Source organism: Balaenoptera acutorostrata, chromosome 20 (assembly GCF_949987535.1).
Source record: "Balaenoptera acutorostrata chromosome 20, mBalAcu1.1, whole genome shotgun sequence".
Classification (NCBI taxonomy): Eukaryota; Metazoa; Chordata; class Mammalia; order Artiodactyla; family Balaenopteridae; genus Balaenoptera; species Balaenoptera acutorostrata.
The window spans coordinates 57,107,439-57,133,179 of NC_080083.1; the positions used below are offsets into that span (position 1 = coordinate 57,107,439).

Consider the following 25,741-nt stretch of genomic DNA (forward strand, 5'->3'; position numbering starts at 1 on the left):
TTTGTTCCTTTAAACTGTTATACAAAAGGTAATACAAATACAGAAAAAGCACATTTTAAAATGTTACACACGTTTAAAATCCATTACTAAAATTCACGCGTATCTGAAAGATGTAACAGGAGAAGCTTTAGCCAAGAGCAGTGTTCACTCCCTGTGGTGCCTGCGTTGAGACCTTGCCTTCTAGGGACTTGGAGACATTCTTTTTTTCTCTCTCCCACGTATAGAGTCTGCACAAACCCTTAATACCAGCAAGAAAGAGGAATGTGCCCCACCTGGCTCCAGTCTCCAGCCTTGAGAATGTCCTCCTTTCAGTTACTAATTGGTCTGTTTGCTGAGGTGTAACATCCACGAAGTAAGCTGTACAGATCTTAAGGTCATGGCTGGATGAGATACAGAACAGTTCCAGCGCCGCTGAAGGCTCTCTTATATCCCCTCCCCATCAGTCACCACTGCCTCTGAGTAAATACTTCCCTGACTCTCATTACCATAAAGCAGTTTTGCCTGGTTTTGAACTTCATACAAATGGAATCATATTCTTTTATAATCTGGCCTCTATCACTTATCATTGTGTCTGTGAGTTCACCCATGTTCATTCTTTTGCCCTCAACCTTTTATTTTTATTTTTTTTAAATGCCAGGTCCTGCCCTTGTGCTCCACTCTCTGTCCCCTGGCTTGTTTTGTTTCTCTTTATCTCTCCTTCCCCTCCTCCGTATCTCGAATGCTTTTCCAGGTCCCTTCACATGCCACCAATGTCTTCTGAGGGCCTCACAGGTCCAGCACTAGGCTCCAGAGTTTAACCAGAGAGAGGCCCTCTCTGGTTTCCCGCCACCATCATCTTACCAAGCGTCTCCCTGCCTTGCCTCATCTTCAACTGCTCCTCCATTCCCAAGACTCTACTTGTGCCGTCTGTCCTGCATCTCCAGCTTTGACCTCACTCCCCAGCTCCAGCTCCGTTCCCTCTCCTGGGCATCTCCACCTAAGCATTCCTCCTCAGGCCCCACAAAGTCAACTCCTCGAAGGCAAAACCATATCCATCATCCAACCATCCCAAGCCTGCTCCCTCGGTGACTTTCCTGGCTGAAAGCTCAGCACCACCCCCTTGTCACACACCAGCTCGCATTTCACCCAAGCCAATTTTCTGTCCCCATAACACTTTTGCATCTGCTATTTTCTCTCCATGCCAGTAGCCACTGCCCTAGTTCCAGGATGGGTCCCTAATTGCTCACGTGGGTCTGTCCACCAACCTGTGTCCACTTCCCTGCAGTCTTTTCTCATTCAATCACAGTCAGATTAATCTTCCCCTGACAGCCTCTGTAGGGGTAGAGTCTCAATGTCTTAGCTGTCACATTTAAGGCCTTTCTAGACCTGGCTCCCACTCAAGGTGGCAGATGTGTCTTCCACAGCGCCTCACCCCCTGGCTTCCAGCCAAACTGGAACTGTTTAATCATGGCTAAACTGTCAATCATGGCTAACATTCCCTGGGTACAGGCTCAGTGCCACTAACCATTACCACCCTACGAGGTAGACACTAATAACATCATCCCTAGTTTATAGATGGTGAAGCTAAGGTTCAGAGAGGCTGAGTAGTTTGCCCAAGGCTGCACAGCTGGGGGTGGTGGAAGTCAGGAGCTGATCTAGGGCAGCTGGCTTCACAGCCCATTCTCTCAATACTATGGTTTACTGTCCCAGCCACAGGCAGGGCCTTTGGCCATCACTGGAGCCTCCAGGTGACAAGCTCTTACCTTGCTCCCTTGGCCAGCCCTTCCCCTTCTTCCATCCCATCTCAAGCACATCAAGTACATCTTCACTGACCATCCAGCTGGAACTAGTTCCTTCCCAAAATCTATTTAGACCTTTCTTGTGTTATTTACCACGTTTTAGGTCATGTTACCCAAACAGGAATCCATTTTTCTTCTCAGCTTTTACCATCCTCTGATCAAATGGAAGTTCTCTGGAAGAAAGGACTTTTGTTTTGTTCATTGCTGATTCCCCAGGACCTGGCCCATTGCCCGGTATTCAGTAAGTATTTGTTGAATTAATGAACCAAAGAATGCTGCACTTCCTTGTATATATATGAGCCTCAGCTCCCTACTGGGCTAATTCCCTTGAGGACAGGGACCCTGTCTCCACATCTTTTGTATTTCATAAGAGTCATTTATCGGGACCTCCCTGGTGGCACAGTGGTTAAGACTCTGCCTGCTAAGGCAGGGGACACGGGTTTGAGCCCTGGTCTGGGAAAATCCCACATGCCATGGGGCAACTAACCCCGTGCGCCACAACTACTGAGCCTGTGCCCTACAGCCCGCGCTCCACAACAAGAGAAGCCACCGCAGTAAGAAGCCCGTGCACTGCAATGAAGACCCAACGCAGCCAAAAATAAATAAATAAAATTTAAAAAAAGAAAAAAAAATCTAAGTTCCTCAGTTTGAACTTGAGACCCTGCACCTTGAACTTCTATCTCCCTCTCCAGACTCACCTCTCACGACCTGCACAAATTCCCCATTCAGATGGATTCCTCATCATTTCCTCCACCCCAGCCTTTTCTCTGGTCTCCTTTATTCACACTGTTCCTTTCAACTGGCATGTCCTCCCGGCTCTCTACTGATTAATATTCTACCCCTGTCTCCAGGCCCAGTTCTGATGCCCATGCACCTGTGTCAGCCCTTCTGCCCTTGTGTTCCTGAAGGGCTCATCCCTCTGTGCCCCCCGCCCCCGGGCTGTACAGTCAGTGCCAGTCAATAATTATTAGGCAGATTTCAACTGAGAGAAAAGGGAGGAATTCTGTTCTGAAGCATTCTGAGAAGCGGAAGCCCACTGAGTTTAGAACTTTATTGCAACTAATATATTAAATGGATAATAGAGGTTTGACAACATGGCAATTGCCTATAAAGACCTCTGCAACCAGCGCCTACAACCCTCATTCCAGATGAACATTCTTGAGATGGTTGCAATGTTACAGACAAAAACTGACAACAAACAACACACACGTCTCCTGATGGTGTTAGAGCTCCCTCGGTGGCAGCTGCCTGGAGGCCCTAAAGAGGGTCTTTGCCAGCTCGAGGGCATGATTTCAGTCCACATCTACCCTCCTGCTTGTCTTTATGGCAGAATTTATTCTCTTTTTTCTCAGCCTTTCCCGATTCACGTTTTCTACCCTGAAAACAAAGAAGAACACAATTATGCCCAGATGCCCAACCAGTGGTTCTCAGAGTGGTGAGAGGAGCTGGCAGCTGAGCGGGAAGCAGAGCAGCCGAAGCCGCAGGCGCCGGCCCGGGAGCCTCCGCTCCGGGTCCGAGTCGCTCCCGTTCCCGGAGCTTGTCCACCTGCCTGCTGGCAGGTCGTGGGCTTCACCGTGCCTCCCTTCTTCCCTGGGTAGCCCCTTGTCCACACGAATTGGTTTACAGAAGCTCAGGGAATTTTCCAGTACCTGATTTTCTGAAGTACAGCATCTTCTCTGGATGGCTCCTTGGCTGGCTGGCTGGCCTCAGTGATCATGTCTCGAATTTTCTGTAGGCAATCTGCCAGATTTCGGAACTGATAGCGGCTGCATTCAGACGTAAGGATCAACTCTCCTGCCCTGTTGATCTTATTTTTGTGCTGCGGAGAACAAAGGCAAAACCAGAGTTCTACAGAGTAAAGGCTTAAAAGTGACTGAGGGTTAAAGAGAAAGGAAGGGCCCGTGGTTACCGTGACCGCCATCTTCCGCCGTACAGGCTCTGCAATCCACTCGGCGCTGGCCAGGTGGAACCTGACTTCGGCCTTGGAGTTCACTGTAAATAAAGGGAGGGGGCACGGGTCACTGAGACGCTCGGGCAGGCTCGGTGCCTGGGTGGCTGGTGACCACCGGATTCTGAACCACAGGGAGATGAGACACGCACCTGGGGCTGTTTCTATCCTGTGTGAACTTGGGGATGCAAACCGGGCTATGGAATGAGCCTGCACATCCAGACAAACATAAACTTCCCGGAACAAAATGCCTAGGGCTTTCTTTCTCTTACAATGTATTGGGTTCTGAAAAGAATGTGGGGAGGGGGGAGGCGGGGAGGTGGAGGAGCAGGGAGGGGGAGCTCCATAAGAGTGAAGGAAACCTGTTCTTGGAGCTGGCTGCCAACTCACACTGTGACTTCCCTTTGCTTAGACTCCCAAGCCAATCCTAGTCCTAGCAACCCACAACTGAGAGTCTGAGAATCAGACCGCATTCAAAAGAATAAAGAGGGTTATTATATAAACTGGCGGTATTTAAGCTTCTGAAAAAAAAAATCCCTTTATTGCCACATGAATGTAAACACAGAAGTCCTCAAGTCCATCCCTCAGCAAAGTTTTAAAGTGAAAGAAAACAAGGCACTGTTGTACCTTTGTTAACATTCTGGCCCCCAGGACCACTACTCCGACAATAAGATATTGTCAAGCGATCTGAAAAACAGAACACACACCAACAAAATATTATCACAGGGCAAAACATGCAAACTGCTAATTTACCATCAACGTCAGTATCCCTAATTCCTCTCTCTTTCAACGACGTAACATTCAGATCAGTAAAGTCAGAGATTATTTACAGATGTCAAAACTAAAATCAAGAGTCTCCCAAGGCCACACACAGAGCAGAGGAGGTAAAATTACAACCCAGGTTGTCTGCTTGTGGTCTAGTACATTCCACTAAATCTGACTGCCCTCGCTTTTTGCTGTTCGTTTGTTTTAAGGCAAGGACTCTTGGGCTTCCCTGGTGGCACAGTGGTTAAGAATCCGCCTGCCAATGCAAGGGACATGGGTTCGAGCCCTGGTACGGGAAAAAACCATATGCTGCAGAGCAACTAAGCCCGAGCGCCACAACTACTGAGTCTGCGCTCTAGAGCCCGTGAACCACAACTACTGAGCCGGCACACGTAGATCCCGGGCTCCGCAACAGGAGAAGCCACTGCATCACTGCGCACCGCAACAAAGAGTAGCCCGCTCTCTGCAACTAGAGAAAGTCCGCACGCAGCAACAAAAACCCAAAGCAGCCACACACACACACAAAAAAGCCTTATTAAAAAAAAAAAAATAAGGCAAGGACTCTTTCAAAAGCTCAAGCTAAGGGACAAACTGAGTTTAATGTTGTATTCTGAAATGCGGTGGATGTGGACCCCCCAGAGGGGAGGTGGGTCTCATTCCTTGTGAGTTGCACGTGCACCCCGGGGCCTCGGTCGCGGTCAGTGGACGAAAACACCGAATGAGCGCTCCATTTGGAGCTGGGAGCCCTGTCTTCCAACACCAGCTCGGCACGGACTGACTTTGTGACCTCCACAAACTCCCACCGCTTCTCTGGGTCTTGGTTTTGTTGGTCTGTTTTGGATCTGTAAAATGAGGTTTCTTCCTTCTATTTCTGTAATTCATGAAAGGCAGCCTCGTAGTCTCTGAGGGAGGCCGGGAAGGCACAGCAGCGGGAAGGTTTCAGAGGACTGGATGGTGAGCTGCAGGAGCTTTGGGGGGCGAGGAGGTGCGGCCCCGTGGCGGCGGAGAGTGGGCCTCAGCGGGCAGCGGTGACCTCTCCAGATGGCTTCTGAGAGGCTTTCCTCCCTTTCAAAAATCAAATGAACTCATTTTTCTGAACAGGTGAGGAATACGTGTGGTTCCGCGGGGGCGGAGGGGGGCGGATCTACCCCGGGGCTGGTGGCCTTGTCTGCATCCGTACAGGCCAGCCAGGCACCGGGAGGCCTGGGACCCTCTCGGAGAACACGGGCAGAGGCAGGTGAGGAGTGGCCACTCGGCCATTCCCACTGCCTGCCCGTCCCCCCGAGGCTGTCAGGAGACAGCCTCTCTTCTCGCTGGTTCTCGGCCTCCTCCCGCCTCAGGGCACAGCTGCCGGCCTCAGGACGCCGGCTCCTCTGCTTTAGACAGTGGTCACCTGGCCTCCTTGTTTCAGGGTCACCCTGAGCAGGGGCCACCAGGAGCCGGCACCTTTGGCTGCTCTTCTCTCACTGTCTGTGGGCGCCAGAAACTCTCTGAATCTCAGGAGCGTTGCTTGTTTCTTTACAGGCCACGCCTCAGGCTTGATGGGCACAAAATTATGAAGTTATGCAAATGGTTTACAGGGAGAAGTCCCCACTCCTGTTCCCCAGCCACCAAGTTCCAAAGTTTGTCCCTTCCCCTCCCCTCCCCATGGCAGTCCCTGTATCCAGGGTCCTCCACATCCTCTCAGATCTATGTGTACATCCAGAAATGTGTCTTTCAGATATATATATATATGTAAGTAAAACACAAATGGTAGCTCACTATATAGATGCTTCCGTACCTTACTTTTTTCAAATAACAATCAACTCATCTATCGTAAAGACTGTTCCACGTCACAAGACCATCAAGAGCTCTCTGTTCGTGCTGGGCGCCGCACGGCACTCTGGAGTGGCCGCCTCATCACTTCTTTCTTCCTTCCTAGTCTCAACAATGCTGAAAGGACTCTGCGTTTGTAACCCCAGACAGTTTCTTTTCTTTCATTGGTTTGGAGAGACCTGGAAGGAACGCGTGAGGGGTAGAGGAAATGACTGATTTTTTATAAACCCAAACTACTCACCTATAGGAATGTCGTTGTTGGCTTGCTCTGCGTCATCCTGTAATGCAACATATACGGTGTCAAATAAATATTACCTACTGGGCGACTCCTAACTGGTCCAGGGCAACAAAACAGAAATGATGTAAAGCCACGACATGAATGTAATACAACTATTTTCAGGTCTCCAGCAAAATCGTATCAGGATGACAGAAAAATCTTCCCCAGACTCCAGAGGTACCACCTCAGAAACACTCCTCCAGGAAAATGGAACTGACTTCTCCAGCCTTCCCTGCCGCTGCCCCGACTCCACTTAGCTCGTGTCGGGAACTACCAGAGCCCAGGGGAGGGAAGGTGCCACACTACATGTGCATCAGGCAGACTCCAAAAGGAACACCCTCTGCCAACCTGGAGCAACAAACCATGGGTCCCCTGTTCCTCCCCAGACCACGGGAGGCTCGCATGTAGGGCTGTCTGCCTTCAACAGTGACTAGCATATCTGCCTTGAGGGTTTGTGTCAAGCTGACCTACTCACCCCAGGACCTCTCACCTTCATGTCTCTCCCGAATTGTTCTTCCAAAGCCTTAAATCCTCACATCCAAAGGCCCAGTGCAAACACTACCCACTCTGAGGCTCTTCTGGCCCCCCAAGCTCAAAGTGTCTTCATCTGTCCCCGCTCTGGCTGCCTTCATCACCCACCACCCCGTTTTTGCGGGGGAGAGGGGGGCCCCGGGCCCCACCCCTACCCCCCCCCCCCCGCTGCACTGCATGTGGGATCTTAGTTCCCCCACCAGGGATCGAACCCACGCGCCCTGCACTGGAAGCTCGGAGTCTTAACCACTGGACCGCCAGGGAAGTCCCTTCATCCCTTTTCATCTTAGAATTGTCTGGGGGTGAAATCCTCACCCTACTCCACCTCTGCATCGTAGAAGACCCTGGACTGCGCCCGCCTTGAAGCAACGCTCTTCCCCCTCCTTCCGCGCTGGCCTCTCCAGTTTCCTCTTACCTCCCCGTGACTTTCTCACTCTCCTTTGCTTGCTCTTTGCAACCTTTAAGCACAGAAATGTCCTGAAATCCTTCCTCTTCTCTCTTTCCCTAGAACATTCCATCCATCTCCTTTGAAAATACCACCTTTGGGAATTCCCTGGCGTTACAGTGGTTAGGACTCAGTGCTTTCACTGCTGGGGCCCCTGGTTCGATCCCTGGTGCGGGAACTAAAATCCCACAAGCTGGGCGCCACCAAATTAAAAAAAAAAAAAAAAAAAATCTTTGTTGATGACTCCCAACCTTCTGGTTCAAACTCAAACCTCTTTCTTGAGGGAAAGCCAACTGCTGTTCGAGGTCTCCTCTCTCGAGCCTCAAACCTCCTCACAGAGGACTTCCCTTCCTAACAACCTGAAGTAGCTCCCTGGCTATCACATCCAAGCACTCTGGTCTATTCATTACTTCTCGCTCTCTGGTATGTTTTCCCCATTTGTTTACTGTCTGCTCCTTGCGCTAGAACATAAGCTCCATGAAGTGGGAACTCTGTTTTATCGTGGTGGTATCTGCAGTGCTTGAAACAGTGTCTGACACAGTGGGTGCACGAGAAACTTTCTGTTGAATGAACGAACAAACAAACGAATGCTATTACCATTCTGTCGTCTCCATTAATGGCAACACAATCCTTCCATTACTCAAGGCCCTAGACCTCAATTCCTCTCTTAATCTCACTTCTCAGAGAAAATCCATTAGCAAATCCTGTAGGCTTTCCCTTCAAAATTTATCTAGGACCTGACCAATTCTCCTGACTCCTATTGCTTTCACCCTGCTTATCACCTCTTGCCTATATCATTGCGATCCCCTCACTGGTCTTCCTGTTCTTGCCATTCTGCAATCTCTTCTCTAGAACAGTGATTTCTGTAAAACTAAGTTGGATCATTCCGCTCTTCTGCCTCCATCACATTCAGGGCAAAACTAAAGGCCTGTAAGCCCTATACAAAGCCCTGCCCCCAGCCTTCTCCCCTTCAGCTTCATATCTGACCCCCCTGCTCAGCCACGCTGCCCTGCCTGCTGTTCCTTGAACCAGCGGAACATGCTACGGCCTTGAGGGGGGTGGCACCTGCTGTTCCCTCCGCAGTGATGCTCCTCTCCCCGCTCTTCTCACGGCTCGCTGCTGCCTTGTTTCTCCCGGGTCTTTGCTCAAGCATCACCTTCTCAGAGGCCTCCTCGGACCAGCCTACTTACAATTGTAACCCCACCCCCTACCTTAGCACTCCTTCTCCCTTCCGACTTTATTTTCTCCGAAGTACTTATCACATACTCTATGCTACTGATTTTATTCATTGCCTGTCTCCCTCCATTAAGCAGATAAGCTCCACTAGCATTAGGATTTTTGTGTTTTGTTCACTACTCTGTCCCCATGCCTAGCATCGGGTATACACCATGCTTTCAACAGAAGTTTAAGTGAGTGAATGAATGAATAAGTGAATGAATGAATAAATGAATGAACGCTCTCTTCCAATCCTGTAGGTGGAAACTCCATAGAACTGGGTGGGTCCAAACTCTCCAGCTCCGGGCCCTGATACAGCGCCTGCGCACAGCGGGCTGTCAATAAAGGTATCCTGAGGCAACGAACCAGAAGCCCTGTTTCCTCAGGCGTGCCGGGGTTACTAGAGGCTAAGGACCACGTCACTTGCTAAAAGGCTCCAAAAGGGAGCTACTTGGCAGCTTCCTGCCTTAATTGTCCTCTGCGGAGGGCACTTTTCCCTTGGGACGAGAATTTGGGCCTGAGGGACGGGGAATGAATGCGGAAAAGCTGGTGGTCTTGTAAGAAGCATAGCCAGCATGCTCTCCCGATGCCGGCACACCTCGAGCCACACGGGGTGCCGCCAACCGCCCAGCAGCCCCAGTCCCCCGGTTGCTCGGGCAACCAGCCTCCTCCCGCGGCGACCGCCATGTTTGAGCGCGTCCGTCTCTTGGATTAGCAGCACGCCCGGCCAATGGGGCCCCGGCTGCCCGACGTCACCCAGCAGAGTCCAGGAAACGCCCCTTCCGTCCGGCCCTCCCGGCTCACCGGAACCCTCCAGGCGGTGTCCGAGCCGCGCGATTTGGGGTAGAGCTTGTCCAGGCTGTAGACGCTCTGGAATTCGGTGCCCTCTACCTGTTTGTTCAGAGTCCGGTGGGGGCAGCGCGCGGGCGGCGGGAGCAGCCAGGATTCGGCTCGGTTCAGGCCCCAGCGCAGCCACCGTACGGCCGCCATCTTCGGGTCTCGGGGCCGCTTCCGGTGGGCGCTTTCTTCCGCGGTCCGTGGGCTCGCTCTTCCCTCGAGACTTTGGTTCCGCTAGACCTTTAGCGCCTGCCACGGGGAGGAAGCGAGCAGAGCTCCCGGCGTTGCTCTCGCGCGGAGCTTATTAGAGGCTTCTGGTCGGCCGCCTTCAGGAGGCCTGGTTGGTGCTTTGAGGGCATCTGCTGCGATGGGGAAGACGTTGGCCAGACAGCGAGCTCTCAAGGGAGTCTCCTGGTGAAAAGAACCCCCGGATGCCGTGTCCCCCAGAAATACCACTTCTCTCCCTTTCGGTCTGTGCCTTCCTGGACCTATGTTCCCCCAAATCTCACAGCATCAACGAGGCATGCCCAGGTTCATCTCCATCCCCTTTACTCTTTGCCACTTTTTTTTTTTTTTTTCTTTCATATTGCTCAATCTTATTTTTCTGTCTGTTGCCTGTCTCCCAGCCGGAATGTAATCACCCCCAGGAGGGCACTGGCTCATTGCTGGATCCCCAGTACCCAGAACCTGGCACGTCATGGGTACTCAATAAATATTGATAAAAGGGATTCTTTGGGAAGGTGTTTTTGAAAGTTGAGTTCCGCCAGAGCTGAGTCTTAGTAACTTCAGGCTCATTCACAAGGCAGACTAAAAGCAAATCCCTGCTGAGCACCTGTGTGAAGGCTCTGTAAGACAAATACCAGGATGGAGAAGAGGCGGGCAGGTAGAGAAAGAAATACTTTAGAAAGTGGACACCCGCCCCAGCCCGCCTGCTTTGTGGAGCTTGATGGCAGTTTCTCCAAGCCAGGAGATAAGGGGAGGATGGGGAAGTAGGTAGAGATTCAGACAGCCACAGACAGGCTAAGCAGAGCCCTTTTTACAAGATGGTTAAAAAATGAACTTGAAAACTGAGAAGTTCTAACTCTGAAAAAGGTTTAAAATAGAGCAAGCAGTGTTTGGAAACAGGTAAATGTTAGCTAAGTTGCTTTGTCGAGAGGCAGTGTGGTAAACGAAAACAGAGCTCAATAAATGTCAGTGATTATTAGTAATACTAGTGGTTATTTCTTTTTTTTTTTTTTTAATAAATTTATTTATTTATTTATTTTGGCTGTGTTGGGTCTTCGTTTCTGTGCGAGGGCTTTCTCTAGTTGCGGCGAGCGGGGGCCACTCTTCATCGCGGTGCGCGGGCCTCTCACTGTGGCGGCCTCTCTTGTTGCGGAGCACAGGCTCCAGACGCGCAGGCTCAGTAGTTGTGGCTCACGGGCCTAGTTGCTCCGCGGCATGTGGGATCTTCCCAGACCAGGGCTCGAACCCGTGTCCCCTGCATTGGCAGGCAGATTCTCAACCACTGCGCCACCAGGGAAGCCCCTAGTGGTTATTTCTTAATGGTGGGTTCTATTTTTAGGAAAAGCACAATTACCTAGAAAAACATGCCCCTGGGAATGCGGCTGTTTGAAATAGGAGATTGTCATCAAGTCAAGGCTTTACCATCTTAGCCTCATTGATAAAGGCAAATTCTTTAGGAGGGAAAAAAATACTTCCCAAGCACTGGCTTTGCAAACCCAGACTAGGAAGGGAATGGCAATTGACATGCGCTTTTGGGGCTCTAGGATTTAAGGGGAGTCTCCTGGGACCCTCCCTGTCTGACTTAATCCCAAGACCTCAGAGGGAACAGAGGCGTCTCCATGGTGACTGGAAAAAGCTGCTCAGGGGAGCAAAGCCAGGGATTTGCCCAGGTTGACGGCTCAGGGATTACGAAGAATAAAACCACCATCCCATGGCATCACTGCTCTGAGGCTGGGCTCCAGCTCTGCGCCTGACCCAGAGTGATAGGAAAAGGAAGCTGCAGGTTTCCATGGCCCCAAATAAACACAGCCTGCTCAGGCCATCTGGTGGCCTGGATTCTGGGAGAGGAGGGGGTAGAGGAGAGAATGGAACAAGCTACCCTGTGGTGGATAGAGGAGCAGCTGGCAAGCTCCTTTCACCTGCTGCTGCCATGAATCATCCAGAATAGAGGGCCGTCTGGGAGAAACAGTCCTGAGAGGTGCCACCTGTTCCCTTAAAAAGGTGACACTGAAGGCTGAGGCCAGCCTTCTTCCCTTCTCTGGTTCTCCATACGTTGAATGGGTGCTTAAAGGATTTTCCTTTCTTCTTTTCTGGAGTGCCCTAGGTCAGACTGGCTCTTAAAACTCAACATTACGTGGAGGTAGGGAACATGCAGTATCACACAGTGGGATTGATCAGGTCTGGCTTCGACTATTTCTATGTGATTTTGAATTACTAACTTAACCTCTAAGCCTCAGGATCCCCATCAGTAAAACAGAGATTTTACCACTGCCTCATGAGGTTGCTGAGGGCAAGGGTGATTTAAAAGGCAAAGGAAGGCTGCCCTGTTGGTGCAGTGGTTAAGAACCCACCTGCCAATGCAGGGGACACGGGTTCGAGCCCTGGTCCCGGAAGATCCCACATGCCGCAGAGCAACAAAGCTGGTGAACCACAAAGCAGGTGTGCGTTGGGAGGAGGGATTTCAAAATCAGTACAGCAAGGAGGGTCCACCCCACGGGGTACCCTGCAAGGCAACATGACTGGCCTAGCTGGTACTCAACAAATATGGAAACTTCCAAGAGCCTGCTATTTAGAGCTGTTCGGCTGCCAATCACGGGGTGGTGAAGCTCAGGCTGTGCCCCTCCCCCCCATAGATAGCTGTGTGATGGGAGGCGGGTGTATGAGATGCACAGAGACAGGACCATGGCTCCATTTCTGGTTTTAGATTACTGGTGCGTTTTTTATTAAAGAAGAGAATAAAGCATTTGTAAATATATTTCTCTCATGTATACTTCAAAGATGACGCTGGTCAGCAGCTACAGAACCGGGGAGCAAACAGGCAGAAGCCCTTCCCCCACCCATCCCATCCCACCCCACCCCCTCCACACTAGATGCCGGAGACACACGGATGACTGGGAGCTGCCCAGCTCCAACGGACGAAAGGTTCCAAGATGTGTGAATGGAAAGACCAGCTGACAGCTCTCATCACAGTGCCGCCCGGAAAGCAGGGTGGCGCCTCCAGGGAGGTTGGGCAGGCTTGTTAAGAAAACCCTTTTACCCCTTAGAAACAAATAAGGCATGAAGGTTCCCCATTGGGCTCCCAGCACAGAGGCCGGGGCTACCGACTTCCACTGCGTTGTATGGCTCCTCTGATTTCTAGGGTCTCAGGAAGAAGGAACTGGGAGCCCTGAAGAATTTCTCAGGGCAAGCTGGGGACCTGGGCATCTCTTAGCTGAAGCTCTTAGCTGAAGCTGGACCTTCTGAAGCCTTAACAAAAGATTAAACCCCTGACCCAGCTGGGTCCTCAAAAGCAGGCATTGTATGGGAAGGAGGAGACAAGTTCCCCATCTGGTCCCATTTCATTACTGCCCAGTGTGGGGTGAGACTCTTAGGCGGGCCCCAGTAAAGGGGGGCAGGGGAGGATGCTGGGACCATGGGCTGGTGGCAGACATCCAGGACATTCTAGGGGTGGCAGGCATGACCTGCGGTGGGGTGGGCCTGGGGGGAGCATGGGAGTGAATGAGACACATCATGGTCCCTGAGATGGGAACAGGCAGAGGCCAAGCTCGGTGAGTCAGAGGAGGCATGCAGAGATAGGGGGCTCCCACTGCCCAGACCCCTGGAAGGCTTGATACCCAGAAGGCATTTCCGGGGCTGGAACCCGGGGAGGCTGGCTCTGAGCTGATTGGCTACAGATCTGCAGTGGGCTGAGGATGTCCAGGGAGAAGCCTGCCCTCACCAGGGCTGGAGTCGGGGCCGCTCGGGCCTGGCTCAGGCTTTCTGCTCTGCATGGCAGGGGCCGTCTCTGACCTGGTCAGGACCCTCGAGGTGGGACAGCTGGTGCTAAGGGAATGACAGCACGTCACAGCTGGAGAAGCAGTGGGTGGTCCAGGAGACCCCTGGAACCTGCAACATCTGGCTCTGGGGTCCCCCTTCAAGTGTTTCCAGTTGTGGTGAGGGGTCAGGGAGACCCTGCCTTGCAAAAAAAATCTCTCAAAAAAAAACATAAATAAAAAGAGAACTTTGGAAAAAAAAGCCAACTGGTCCAGAATGGCTTTCAGAAGCCTGGCCACAAATCTGAGAGCAAGGCCCAGGGTCAGGGAGTGGGGGCTGGGAGAGCGGGGAGTGGGGACATTTGGCTTGCAGACTCTTGGCTGCGCCTTTGGGCTGGCACGGGGTGGTGGAGGGTCCTGGGAGGCAAGAGGTGTTGACAGCCTCCCCCGTCAGCAGGGAACGGGTGTCCCCCGCGTGCTCCCTGGGTCAGAGAGCAGCCTCCCTCTGGGGTGTATTGCTGCTAAAGGGCTCCCTCTCTCACCAGAGGCTGCACAGCCCAGGTAAGAGGGACCGCACAGCCTGATCCTGGGGGAGGCAACTGGCCGGGGAACCTTCACTTGCTGCTGTGCGTCTTGACTTTGGTGGCGCTGATGTCGGCCTTGGTCTTCTGGATCCTGGAGAAGATCTCCTTGAAGAGCGCCTTGTACTCGGGCTGGCTCTGCTCCAGCCGCTTGTCCACGGCCTCCACGTGCTGGCTCAGGCTCTTCTCGCCCGCCTTGGCCTCCCCCTGGCCCTCCTCGCTGCCCCGCAGGTCCCTCCACGAGCTGTCCCGGGAGACGGGCCGCGAGGTCTGCACGCCCGCGTGCCGCACCCCCGCCCCGTGCTGCCGGCACTTGCTCAGCAGCTCCTCGTACTTCTCCAGCAGCGCGTGGTACTGTTCATCCACCTCGCGCAGGATGGACATGCCCCGCTTGCGCACGCTGTTGGCGTGCAGCGTGAGGTGGCCCACGTGCCGGCTGGCCGGGTCTTTGGCCACGATGGCGTTGAGCGCCGTGTCGCTGCAGCTCTTGCGCACGGTGTGGCCCGGGGACGCGGCTGGAGAGGAGAGCCCGTCCTGGGTGCCCGAGTCGTCCCCGCTGCCCGGCTGGGGGTCGTCGGCTTCAGGCGCCTGTGTGAGGGGCGCCAGCAGGGCCTCGGCCAGGTGGTCCTCCCGGCCCAGCAGGTAGGTCTTCGCCTGCTTCATCTGCTGCAGCTCCAGCAGCTCGGCCTCCAGCTCCTGCACGCGGAGGCGGCAGCCCTCCATCTCGCACAGCTGCCGCTCCAGCTCCGCGTACTCCCGCAGCACCGCCGCGAACTCGCGCTCCGCCCGCTCTCTGCGCTGCCGCTCCTGGCTCACCTGGGAGCGCAGCACGCCCACCAAGGTCTGCAGCCGCTCGTTCTCCTGCTCCAGGGGCCGCGGGCCCAGCTCCAGGGAGGAACTGTGCAGGCGGAAGGCATCCTCACACCTGGGAGGGAGCAGGGCCAGGTGGGCAGAGGGCGGTGGGCACGGCCAAGGCCCCGGGAGCCCAGCCGCATCTCTCTCCCCCACGGGGTTGGATAGTCTGCCCCCCTAGAGTCGCTCTCGGCCTTTCTCCCCCTGCTCTCTGCCCTGGGAGGTTGCCCTTAGCTTCCGCCAGGTTTCCTGGCTCTCTCTTGGGTTCAGCCAATGGGAGGCACGGGCAGGAGGGCCAGGGGGATGGGGGCAGAGGGAGGTCATGGGGAACGTCTCCCTCTGGGCTCCTTCCCTGGTCACTGCAGGCCAGACAGCGCTCTCCCTGCCTTCTAGGTTCTAGTAACCTCCCTTCTCCTGGTCCCTTCAGGCCTCAGGATGGTTAACAGCTCCTTGCTATTGCAACCCCAGGGTGCTGCAGTGTCCCCCTGGTTTCCCCGCACCTTGCCCCCACCTCTTTATTAAGCACTCCTCAGTTACTCTGGGCGGAGGCTATCTGTCTCCTACCAGGACCTTTATTGAAACACCCACTAAATACACCGTGTGTACAGTATTCTTACATTAGGAAGTCATCCTATTCAAAAGACTTAATGAGAACTGAAAGGTATAGTTGTTAACCCCTCCTGGGTGAGAATTCTGGCTTACTAAACAAACAGGTGACCTTGGATAAGACACATGATCTCGGAGTTGCAATTTCCTCCTCTGAGTAGCGGGGACGAGAAACCACACCTTGCGGTATTGCCGTGAGAATCAAATCACTTAGCAGAGTGGTGGGCACACGGCCAGTGCTCACAAGCGCCAGCTGCTGTCGTCAGCAACGGGAGCAGCCTCTCCGATAGCCTGGACAACGCGGCAGCTCTCGTTCCCACCTGCTGCCTGGCGCCTACCCGCCCTTCCCTGCCATGGTTGGCAGCCCCGGGCACTCGGAGACGCGGTCCAGGGTCCGGGCTGCTGCCCTCGAGGGGCACCCTCACCTACCGGGGGCTGGCGCACAGCTCCTTGAGGCAGGGGAAGGTGTGGATGGTGCGCCGGCGCTCCCGCTTCTCCCGCCGCACTCGCAGGTGCTCCAGGTCCCGCAGCTGCTCCACCTGGGCCTGCAGCTCCTCAACCTGGGTCTGCAGGCGCTCGATGGTCTCCGTCAGCCTGGGGATGGGGTGGGGGACACACGCATGGGAGGGACTTTAAGGGGACGGGGCCAGCCCTCCTCACTGCAGCCCTAGGGGGGCTTGGGGGTTGGGGACAAACAGGTGACCTTGAGCCATGCTGCCTGGTGCTGAGGTCAGACAGGGAACTCCTTGTATGCCCAAGGACCCACTCTTTTCCCCCACCTCCCAGGCCGAGCTGACCATTTCTCCTCCGTGTCTCCTCAGTTCCTTGTACACCCATCTAATCACTCATCACCCTGCACTGCAATAAAATATTTACGTGTCTGCCTTCCCTCCCAGAGGGCGGGACAGTGGCTTTGCATCCCCATCACTGTATTCCCCAGTGCCTAAAACAGAGCCTGGTGTGTAGCTGGTGCTTAAAGAAGGTTTGTGTCCTGAATGTTAAGCCAGCCCAAATCGACAAGGGCAAACTCACTACCATCCCAGGTTCCCAGACCTGGGCTTCTGAAAGAAGGAGCCTGAGTCACACCCACTGGTCAATACGCACCCCATGTACACCCAGCCCTGGGCCCCTCCTTGGCCATCCCCAGCCCCCGGCTCCCAGCCTTCCACCCGGCCCTCACCCATGGATCTTCTGCTGGGCAGCCTTACTCTCCAGCACCAGCTTCTGGTTGGTCAGCTCCAGGTCTCGGGCCGCCAGGTCCAGCTGTTCGTACACTTTGGCGTGCTGCTCATTCACGTGCCGCAGCATGTCCAGCTGTTTGGTCAGGTACTGGGGGTGGGGGTGGGTGAGTAACCTTTCAGAACTGTGTTGGGGAAAATGTCTCCGCCTGGGCCCTCCTCCCACTTCTAGGAACAGGTTTGCTTTGGGGTATTCATCTGCAGCAGAGGGAGGGGTCAAGATGGTAGTGCAATAGGGCTGCCTGGGACAGTTGTGCAGGTTGTGAACTGCACAAGGCTGTTGGGCCAAGGCTGGGTCTGCTAAGAGGGCACCTTTTCCTAAGCTACACAAAGGTCCACACGGGCCAAGGGGTCCTTGACGGGTGGCAGAGCCTGTGCAGGGCCCATGTGGCCCCTCACCTCAATCTCCTGCACTTGCTCCTCATTGGTGGAATACATCTGCTGCAGAGACTCCTCCAGCTCCTTGTTCCTCTCCAGCAGCGTCTTCCCCAGCTCCGCAGCTAAGTGCAAGTCTGGGGGGGAGGGGGCAGAGGGTGGGAGGAATATGAGCAGCTGAGAATGAAGTTGGAGGACCGCCCGCCATTCCTGTTCTGACCATTCATTCTGGGCTGGGCCTCTGGGGACCCTGAGAGAACCAGGACCCAGGGGCCACCCCTGGGTAGACTCCAGGCCTGGAAGGGGATGTAAGCCACAAGCTAAGCCTGTGCATTGGCTGTCACTTCTGCCTGGAATGTCCTCTCCCCAGACACTCCCAGGGTTCACCCCTCTCTGCCTTTAACGTCACCTTCTCCAGGAGGCCTTCCTGAGACATTGACCTCACTGACCTCAAAATTGCACCCTCCCCCATGCCCCACTCCCTCCCTGCTTCATTTTTCTCCTGAGCTCATATCACCACCTAATTTACCAAACAATTTGTACACTTATCTTGTTCATCTCCCTTGACTAAATCGTAAGCTTACAGGGCAGGGATTTTGCCTGTTTCGGTCGCTGATGTTCCTAGGACCTAGAACAATACCTGGCACAGAGCAGGTGAATAAGAAATCTTTTTTGAAAGAATGAGTGAGTGGAATGTGATAAGAGCATCAGCGGACATAGGGGCAAAGTGCCCTGGGATGATAGGTAAGGGAGAGTTCACGCAGGGGACAGTGGGAATCTCAGGCAATAAGCAGCCTTGGAGGTGGGTTTGGAAGGGCGGCTGGAGCTCACTGAGAGGGGGAGGGGCAGAAGGGCTTGCTGGGTGTTAGAACTGGACAAGGCTTCAAGGCTCTTTGGCCCAGGACTTCCCGGGTGGCACAGTGGTTAATCCGCCTGCCAATGCAGGGGACACGTGTTCGATCCCTTGTCTGGGAAGATCCCACATGCCCCGGAGCAACTAAGCCCACGCACCACAACTACTGAGCCCACGTGCCACAACTACTGAAGCCTGCGCACCTAGAGCCTGTGTTCCGCAGCAAGAGAAGCCACCGCAATGAGAAGCCCGCGCACCGCAACAAAGAGCAGCCCCGGCTCACAGCTGGAGAAAGCTTGTGCGCAGGAACGAAGACCCAACGCAGCCAATAAATAAATTAATTAATTAATTTAAAAAAAAAAGAGAGAGAAAACAGGAAAGTAAAAAATGGTGCAATAAAAATAAATATTAAAAAAAAAAAAAAAGCTCTGGCCCAACCTCCTTGTTCTATGGATGACAGGTTGGAGAGGAAAGAAGAATAACCTACCCAAGGTTTCATTACCTGGGTTATAGCCACATTGGAAGCAGAATTCACATCTCCTCACCCCAGGTGGGTACCATTTGGTCCTAGTGACACACGCCCCTCTCCAAAACCTTCTCCTTTCCCTGGGCAGCAAAACCAACTTCTTCCCCCAGTAGCCCCGATTCTTGTACCCCATGGGACCGGAACCTCTTCTCCCCAATCCCAGCCAAAGGTAAATGAACACCTATCAGAGAGGTCGGGAGAGAATCTGGCCTGTCTTTAGGGGGCTGTATGGTGGGAAGGGGGAGGGGTTAGAAGGGAATGGTAGGTGCTGGAATCCCTAAAAATTCTCTCAGTGGGTCTGAAGCTGGGCGAGGGTACCTAGACATTTGGGGTGGATATTTCCCCATATAGAGGCCTAACTCCTTTTAGAAGCAAAGGGCAATATATAAAATAGATAACTAATAAGGACCTACTGTATAGCACAGGGAACTCTACGCAATACTCTGTAATGACCTATATGGGAAAAGAATCTAAAAAAGAGTAGATATACGTACATGTATAACTGAGTCACTTTGTTGTAGAGCAGAAACTAACACAACATTGTAAATCAACTATACGCCAATAGAAATTTAAAAAAGAAACAAAAGTTAATATGTTTGTAAATATAGTATTACTTATATTTAAATATATAAATATATGTCTAAGGGAAGCCTAGGATCAGACTGTGGTCTCAAAGAGGAGGTCAGATCAATTTATGTTGTGTGCTTGGTGGAAATTCAGCAAGACCACCCCTAGTTCCTGACGAGAGAGGCACGCCAGCTTCCTGCTCTCTGTAATGGGATGGCGGACGTTTGGCTCATCCACAAACGCTATCAAGTAATTCACACATACGTGAAAAAGAACAGGGTCACACTCATTAACTTTTTTTTTCCCCTTGGGAACTGTCAGGTCGTCTGTGCCGAGGCCACTGCTAGGGATGCCGCCTCCTGCACTGGCGTGGGAGGACAGGCTCTGTGGGTGGCCTGCACGAAGCCCCTGAAACTTAACCTTGAGTCCAAGGTCAGAGGCAGAGTGAGGAAAGGCCAAGAACAACTGCACTTTATGTTCTTCCTTCCAGGTGAGCATCTGAGCTGTGTGTGTATTCCTACTGCCAGTGGGGTGGGCTGGGGCAGCTGCAAGTCATACTGTAAACCGGGGATATTGAAGGCAGCGAATGTGACCCGGGCCGCTTAGCGATTCCGAGATGCGGAGGAAGGGAACACAATAGAAGCGGCTTGGGGAGAATCTCAGAGACTGTCTCAGGGAAACGGGATCACAATGCAAGCTAAGCTGGTCCGAGCTGCCAGGAGGGATCATGAGAGAAGTCTAGAAGCTGCAGGGCAGGGCGCTGAGTGGAGCCAAGTGCTGGGGAGAGGACACCAGCTAGATGAGGGCTGGGCACGGCTTCGGGGAGGGTGCAGCTCCCCCTGGGCCAGAGGGGGAGGGAGTCCTGGGAGTGGGAGAATGGGGGAGCTGGCTAAGCCAGAAGTGGAATCTGGAATCTGAATAAACAGCCTGTCACAGCCAGATTAATGGTTACACTGGACCAGGCCAAGGAAGGTACTGAGTCTGAACTGGCATCTCCCCTGCGTGGACCCCAGCATTTTCTGGGGTCTCCTGCAGTAGGCTGCAGCAGTTTTGCCCTCTGAATGCCAGCAGAGGTGTTGCCCAGGAGCAATGCCCCAGAGCCCTAGACAGAATGGCTGAGAGCCAAGGGGATGTCTTTGAAAACAAATCCTGAAATCCTACTGTCCCTCCTGGTTGGGGTCAGGGTGGGACCCCCTAGACTCCAGAGAAGAGAGGTAGGAAAAGGACAGAGGACAGACATAGGGAAGAAAAGACAATGACAAAGGGGGCAGAAGGAGGCCAGCTACCACCTGGCAGGGCTGCAGGGGTCCTGTTCACAACCTCTGGGGCACCAGTGTCAGGAACCCTGGGTCTGCAGAATTGGGGTCCGGTCACTTTCCTCCCCTCGCCATGTCAGAGCTCTCCCCTGAGGCTGAGACTCAAGGTCAGGAGCCCAGGACCTCAATTCTGTGACTCAGCAGCCATCTCTCAGCCTGGAAAGAGGTACCCACAGGGCCAGCCACACCTCGTCCAAGGTGGGGGAGGGAGGCAGGCAGAGAGAGAGTGCCAGTGCTTAATAATTAATGGTTTTTTCTATTTTTACAGGTGCTCGTGGCAGTGGGCAGAGGGAACACAGTGAGAAAGGAGGGCCCGGTTTGTCCCAGATGCCTGCCTCCACTGGGGCGGAACAGCATCAAAGTCAAACAGGAGCTTGATGGCCAAGCATCTGAAAGTAAAGTTGGGGCCCGTCCTCAGGGGAGTTGGGGCTAGCTGAGAAAAACCATGTCCTGGGACACTCAGAGGCAACTTGGGGGCAGCTGGGCGGGAGATAATTTGGGGAGCGGGTGTGCGGAAGGGGGGGAAGGAACAGGCACGCGATCCCCCACGTGTCTGGCCTTTGGCCCGCGCTCACCCCACCATCCAGCCCTCCGTGACGGTCCCCGTGGGGTGCCGCAGCAGCTGTGCCTGGGATGTCCTCCGACCCCCACCCCGGCACTCCAGATAATTCCTACTTTGCAGTCATGTGTGGTCTTTTCACATGGCTCTGTGCCTCGGTACAAGCACCCCCTCCACTTAAGACTGCCGGCCTGCCTTCCTCTGCCGGGGCGGAGCGGGAGGGCCCTCTTCACCCTCCGGCTCCGAGGGGTGTATAAACCTTTACGCGTCTTACAGCAGAAGGCCCTCACGTCTGTTCTCACTGTCCTCAGGGGCTCACTGCTGCAGAACCCCTGTCGCTCCGTCACAGGTGCTAGTCTGATCCCATTTCTGCCTCCTCTGCCGGACTGTGGAGACTGCAAGGGTGGAGATCACGTCCCAGGCTCAGCACAGCACCTGGCCCACGGCAAGCAGATGTTTGGCTTCTGGTGGAAAGCTCCAGTTTCTTCTGAGACTGTCTCATTTCTGGTTTCCCTCCTCGTTCCTGGGCTCTGGCTGCTACTCAGGCTATGAGGCAAGGCTGACTGCTGCAGACCAGTAAGGCCAGAAAAGCAGGGGCCTGTGGGGCCCATTCCCGACCCCGGACCCAGAGCATGGCTGCCCGGCCCAGCTGGAATCTTGACATCTCTCTCCCTCTCCGGATGCAGCACATCTCCCACCCCTACTCCCTAGCTCCTTCCTCCCACATCTGGGCCGGGCACAGTGCCAGAGACTTCTTTAGGGGTGCGGGAATGAAATGAGACAGCAACAACATCAGCATCTGCCTCCAAGGAGGCCATCTTCCCAGGCACTCAGCTTCCAATCTTTCCTTCTAGGCCCGCCTCTTCCATGAAGCCCTCTCACTGCATCCTATCATCCCCACTCAGTTACAAGTCCAACTCCACCTACTCAGGTGCACCCAGGAGGCCAGGGCTGGGACTACTCCCAGCTCCCAGGATAGTGTCCGACACTTAAGTGGAGCCTGATACGTGTTTGTGTAATGTGAGGTTTTGGGGGTAGTTGCCCAGGATGGGGAAGGGGGGTGTTGCAGCCAGGACTGGGCATTTCACTCCAGGCAGGGAGGCTGAGGGTAGCCTCCAGGACACAGAGGCGCGGTCCAGCCCAGCACCCCCCCATCCTACACTGGTCCCCCAGAGGCTCTGACTAACCCACGGTCCTGAACACAAGGGCAGCGCCTCATCTACCAGCAAATGTGGCCACGTGGGGATGTGGGTCAGGGCCGGAAAACAAAGGCTCCAGGATCTGGCTAGATGCCTCACATGAGGGCAAAGGCAGGCGTCTGGGCCCCATGGATGGAGACCCAGAGCAGAGGGTGTCTGCGCACACTGAACCAGACTGTGTCCACACCCACCAGGCTTGCTGGGTGACTGTGGTCACTTCTAGAACATGTTTCCTAGCCCCTCCAATTCTGACCATCCAAGAATGAGGCACTTTTCTTGGGAGGAGAGGTTGGATTTGATCTCACTCCAGCAGGCCCTGGCCCTGACCCTCTTAGGCCTCCTCCTCCTTCCTGTCCTAACAGCCCCGCCCCCTACTTGGAGTGACGTCACCTCGGCCACCTCATCAACCCCCTTCCAGTCGCCCTCTCTGCCCTCAGATGGGAGAGAGGGGAAAGTGACTCCCTGTTTACTCAGGCTCTGATCTGGGGCATTGCTCGGAACTCCCAAATCTGATCCCCTCCAAACCTTGAGCCATTTGGGAGAAGGCCAGCAGGGGAAGGACCAGGGGACTTCTCCCTCTGGAAGGCAGACTGGACTCCTAGTAGCCTCCGCTTCTCCATCGGCAAGGTGCCAGCACCCCCATCACCTCCCTGGGTAGAGGGGAACGGAGTTGGGGAAACTTTCTAGGAGCTCAGGAATCCTGGCAGGGCAGTGTGCCGCTGGATTTGGAATGGGGATAACTTCCTCCCCCCTCGGCCCCCCCAAACCCCTCTCAGCAAAACATAACCAAGGAGCCACCTCCTGACCTCCAAAGACTTCCAGCCAGTACTCTCAGACTCCCCCAACAATGCCCGGGGCGCCGGGGCAGTTCCTGCCTCTAAGATGGGGTGGGCGAACTGGGTGAAGTATGCCCTTGTTGTTCGGGGAAAGAGGCAGACCGCTCCCCCCATTTTTGCAGGTCTCCACGGGTCTGGTTCGGGTCTTCCCGGGCAGCGCCCTCTCTCTCCACGTCCCCATTCTCCAGACGCATCTCCTCTCTCAGTCCGGCACGCCGGGTGCAGCCCAGCCCTCCCCGGGGTGATACCGCCCAACAATGGAGAAGCGGACAGGGGTCGCGGGGCGCACCCCGCTTTCCCGCCCCCTTTGCTCACCCTGCTCCAGGTCCTGCTGGTCGTACCAGGGCTCCTCTTCCTCTGCGGTGAAGTCCTCCATCCTGGCGGCCCTCCGCATGGCCCCGCAGGCGGCGGGCTGCAATTGGGCGCTGCGGCGGCGCGGCTCAGGGCCGGGGCGCGGGGCCCGGGACAATGCGGCGGAGGCGGGCCGAGCCTCCCGCGTCGCGGACTCGGGCTGCAGTGCCCCCGCCCGCGCCGCGCCCCCTCGCCATCGGCCGCCGGCCTGGCGCCCGCACGGGGCTGGCTCGCTGCCGCGGTCTGGCCCGGCTGGGGTCCTGCAGAGCCCGGGGCACCGGGCGGCGGCTGCACAAAGGGTGGAGGGGCGAGGACGGCGGGCGGGACGGTGGCAAGGAGGGCCCAGGCCCGGCCGGCAGGTCTGGGGCACTAGGAGCGAGCGGGTGCCGCGGCGGGCGCCCCCTGCCCGCCTCCTGCCCGCGCTGCCCCCGGCCCGCCCGGCGACACCCGGAGCCGCCGCTGCATCTTGGCGGGGTCCGCCCCGCTCTTCCCGAGCCTCCCGCTCCGCGGGGTGGGGCCAGCCGCCGATGGCCAATCAGGAGACGTATGCAAAACTGGAGGCGGGGCCGAGGGCGGTATCTCCGCAGCGTCGAGGTTCCGCTGTTGCTGAATCAACCCCACCTTCCCTTCACAGCCGACTCCAGTTTACATCTCAATGCCTAAAATCATTTTATCTTGTTTACCTACTGTTGTCTCTCTCTCCCCGTAGATCTCCTGAAAGCAAGGATCTTGTCGCTCTTGTTCACAGCTGGCTCTTCAGTGCCTAGAGCAGGCTGACCTACTGCTACCTTCCATGGAGACTCTTTGAATGAATGAAAATTAATCAGAAATTACCTTTAAGAAATTGTGTTTAAATGCCTGTGGCCTGAAACCTCACGCTAGGAGTGGTGAACTTTGACTGTTACCTGCATTCTGGGCCTTTCCCTTTAAGGTCCTGTTTCCCTCTCCCTGGGATTCATATCCTATACCCAACTATATCCATTAAACTATATACAGTGTCACTTATCCGAGCATTCTTTCCTTAAAGGAGTTTTCGGACTCAAGTACACATGTAACTCACTTTTATTAGGCCCCACCATGTGCTGGTACTGTTGAAGCACCCTGAGTATAACCGACTCTGAATATATGTGGCAAATACATCAAACAGAGGACCTGTATCCAGAATATAGAAAGAACACCTGCGAATCCACAAGAAAAAGAAAAACAGCCCAGTAGAAAAGTGGGTAAAAGACTTGACCAAGCACTTCACAAATGACCTAAATGACCCAATAAACATGTGACAAGTTGTTGAACTTCTTGAGAAGGAGCCACGGTTGTTTCTGTAACAAATTACCCCAAATTTAGTGGCTTGAAACAACACAAACTTATTATCTTACAGTTCTGTAAGTTAGAAGATTGACATAGCTCTCGAAGACTGAAATCTAGTTGTCTGCAAGGCTTTGTTCCCTTCTGGAGGCTCCAGGGAAGGGTCTCTTCCCTTGCCTCTTCCAACTTCTAGAGAGGCTGCCCACGTTGCATGGCTCATGACTCCCTTTTTCCATCTTGAACGCCATCAACAGCAGGTGATCCTTCTCATACTGGATCACTCTGACTTGTCCTGCCTCCTTCAGCCACTTTTAAAGACCCTGTGATTACATTGGGCCCACCTGGTTAATCCAGCATAATTTCCCCATCTCAAGATGCTTAATTTAACCACATCTGCAAAATTCTTTTTGCCATGCGAAGTAACATATTCAAAGATTCTGGGGATCAGGTTGTGGTTATCTTTGGGGGTCAGGATTCCATTTACATAAAGTTCAAAATTGGCAAAACAAATCTAATCAGGATAGTATTTGGCCTTGGGGAGACATATGGGGGAACTCTGAGGGGCCAGGAGTGTTTTATTTCCTGGTCTGGGTGTTGGTTACACACAGGTGTGTTCATTTGTGAAAATCATTGTCCTGTATACTTACGTGCACTTCTCTGAATGTTATACTTTAATAGAATAGTTTACTCAAGAAGAAAGAAAAAAACACCCTATGGCTAAGACACAGGCAGTTTCTGCTCTTGTGTAGCTTACATTCTAGTGGGGATAAATAAGTGATTACAACCTGCAATGTGCTGTGAAGGAAATTAACAGGCTTCTGTGAGAGAGTCTGGGGGAAGGTTCAGGAAAGACTTCCCTTAGAAGGTGACATCTAAGCTGATACCTAAAGGATAAGATGGTGCCAACCATGCCAAGCTCTGGGGGGAGAGTGTTCCAGGCAGAGGAGGCAGCAAGATCAAAGACCCTAAGAGCTCAACATATATTAGAA

The 25,741-nt window shown here is 54.0% G+C and overlaps 2 protein-coding genes across 6 annotated transcripts; both read right to left on the bottom strand.

The window, feature by feature from the left end:
- Nucleotides 1-2,815: 2,815 nt before the first annotated feature.
- On the bottom strand, nucleotides 2,816-9,807 carry MRPL58 (mitochondrial ribosomal protein L58). Of its 3 annotated transcripts, none has more exons than XM_007185645.2 (6): nucleotides 9,666-9,807; nucleotides 6,548-6,584; nucleotides 4,354-4,413; nucleotides 3,688-3,770; nucleotides 3,428-3,597; nucleotides 2,816-3,155 (listed from the first exon to the last, which is right to left on the bottom strand). In XM_007185645.2, exons 1-6 carry the CDS (start codon nucleotides 9,762-9,764, stop codon nucleotides 3,071-3,073), a joined length of 534 nt encoding a protein of 177 aa, XP_007185707.2. In that variant the 5' UTR covers nucleotides 9,765-9,807; the 3' UTR covers nucleotides 2,816-3,070. The 3 variants fall into 3 exon arrangements, with proteins under 3 accessions (XP_007185707.2, XP_007185705.2, XP_007185706.2); XM_007185643.2 differs by having other exon boundaries at nucleotides 9,579-9,805; XM_007185644.2 differs by lacking the exon at nucleotides 4,354-4,413 and having other exon boundaries at nucleotides 9,579-9,806.
- A 2,886-nt stretch (nucleotides 9,808-12,693) lies between these two features.
- CDR2L (cerebellar degeneration related protein 2 like) lies at nucleotides 12,694-23,546 on the bottom strand. Of its 3 annotated transcripts, none has more exons than XM_028167398.2 (6): nucleotides 23,412-23,545; nucleotides 22,786-22,910; nucleotides 17,265-17,377; nucleotides 16,808-16,956; nucleotides 16,057-16,221; nucleotides 12,694-15,094 (listed from the first exon to the last, which is right to left on the bottom strand). In XM_028167398.2, the coding sequence occupies exons 2-6, from the start codon at nucleotides 22,793-22,795 to the stop codon at nucleotides 14,203-14,205; spliced, it is 1,329 nt and encodes a 442-aa protein (XP_028023199.2). In that variant the 5' UTR covers nucleotides 22,796-22,910; nucleotides 23,412-23,545; the 3' UTR covers nucleotides 12,694-14,202. The 3 variants fall into 3 exon arrangements, with proteins under 3 accessions (XP_028023199.2, XP_057392542.1, XP_007185703.2); XM_057536559.1 differs by lacking the exon at nucleotides 22,786-22,910 and adding an exon at nucleotides 18,297-18,388 and having other exon boundaries at nucleotides 23,412-23,537; XM_007185641.2 differs by lacking the exon at nucleotides 22,786-22,910 and having other exon boundaries at nucleotides 23,412-23,546.
- Between the last annotated feature and the right edge of the window lie 2,195 nt (nucleotides 23,547-25,741).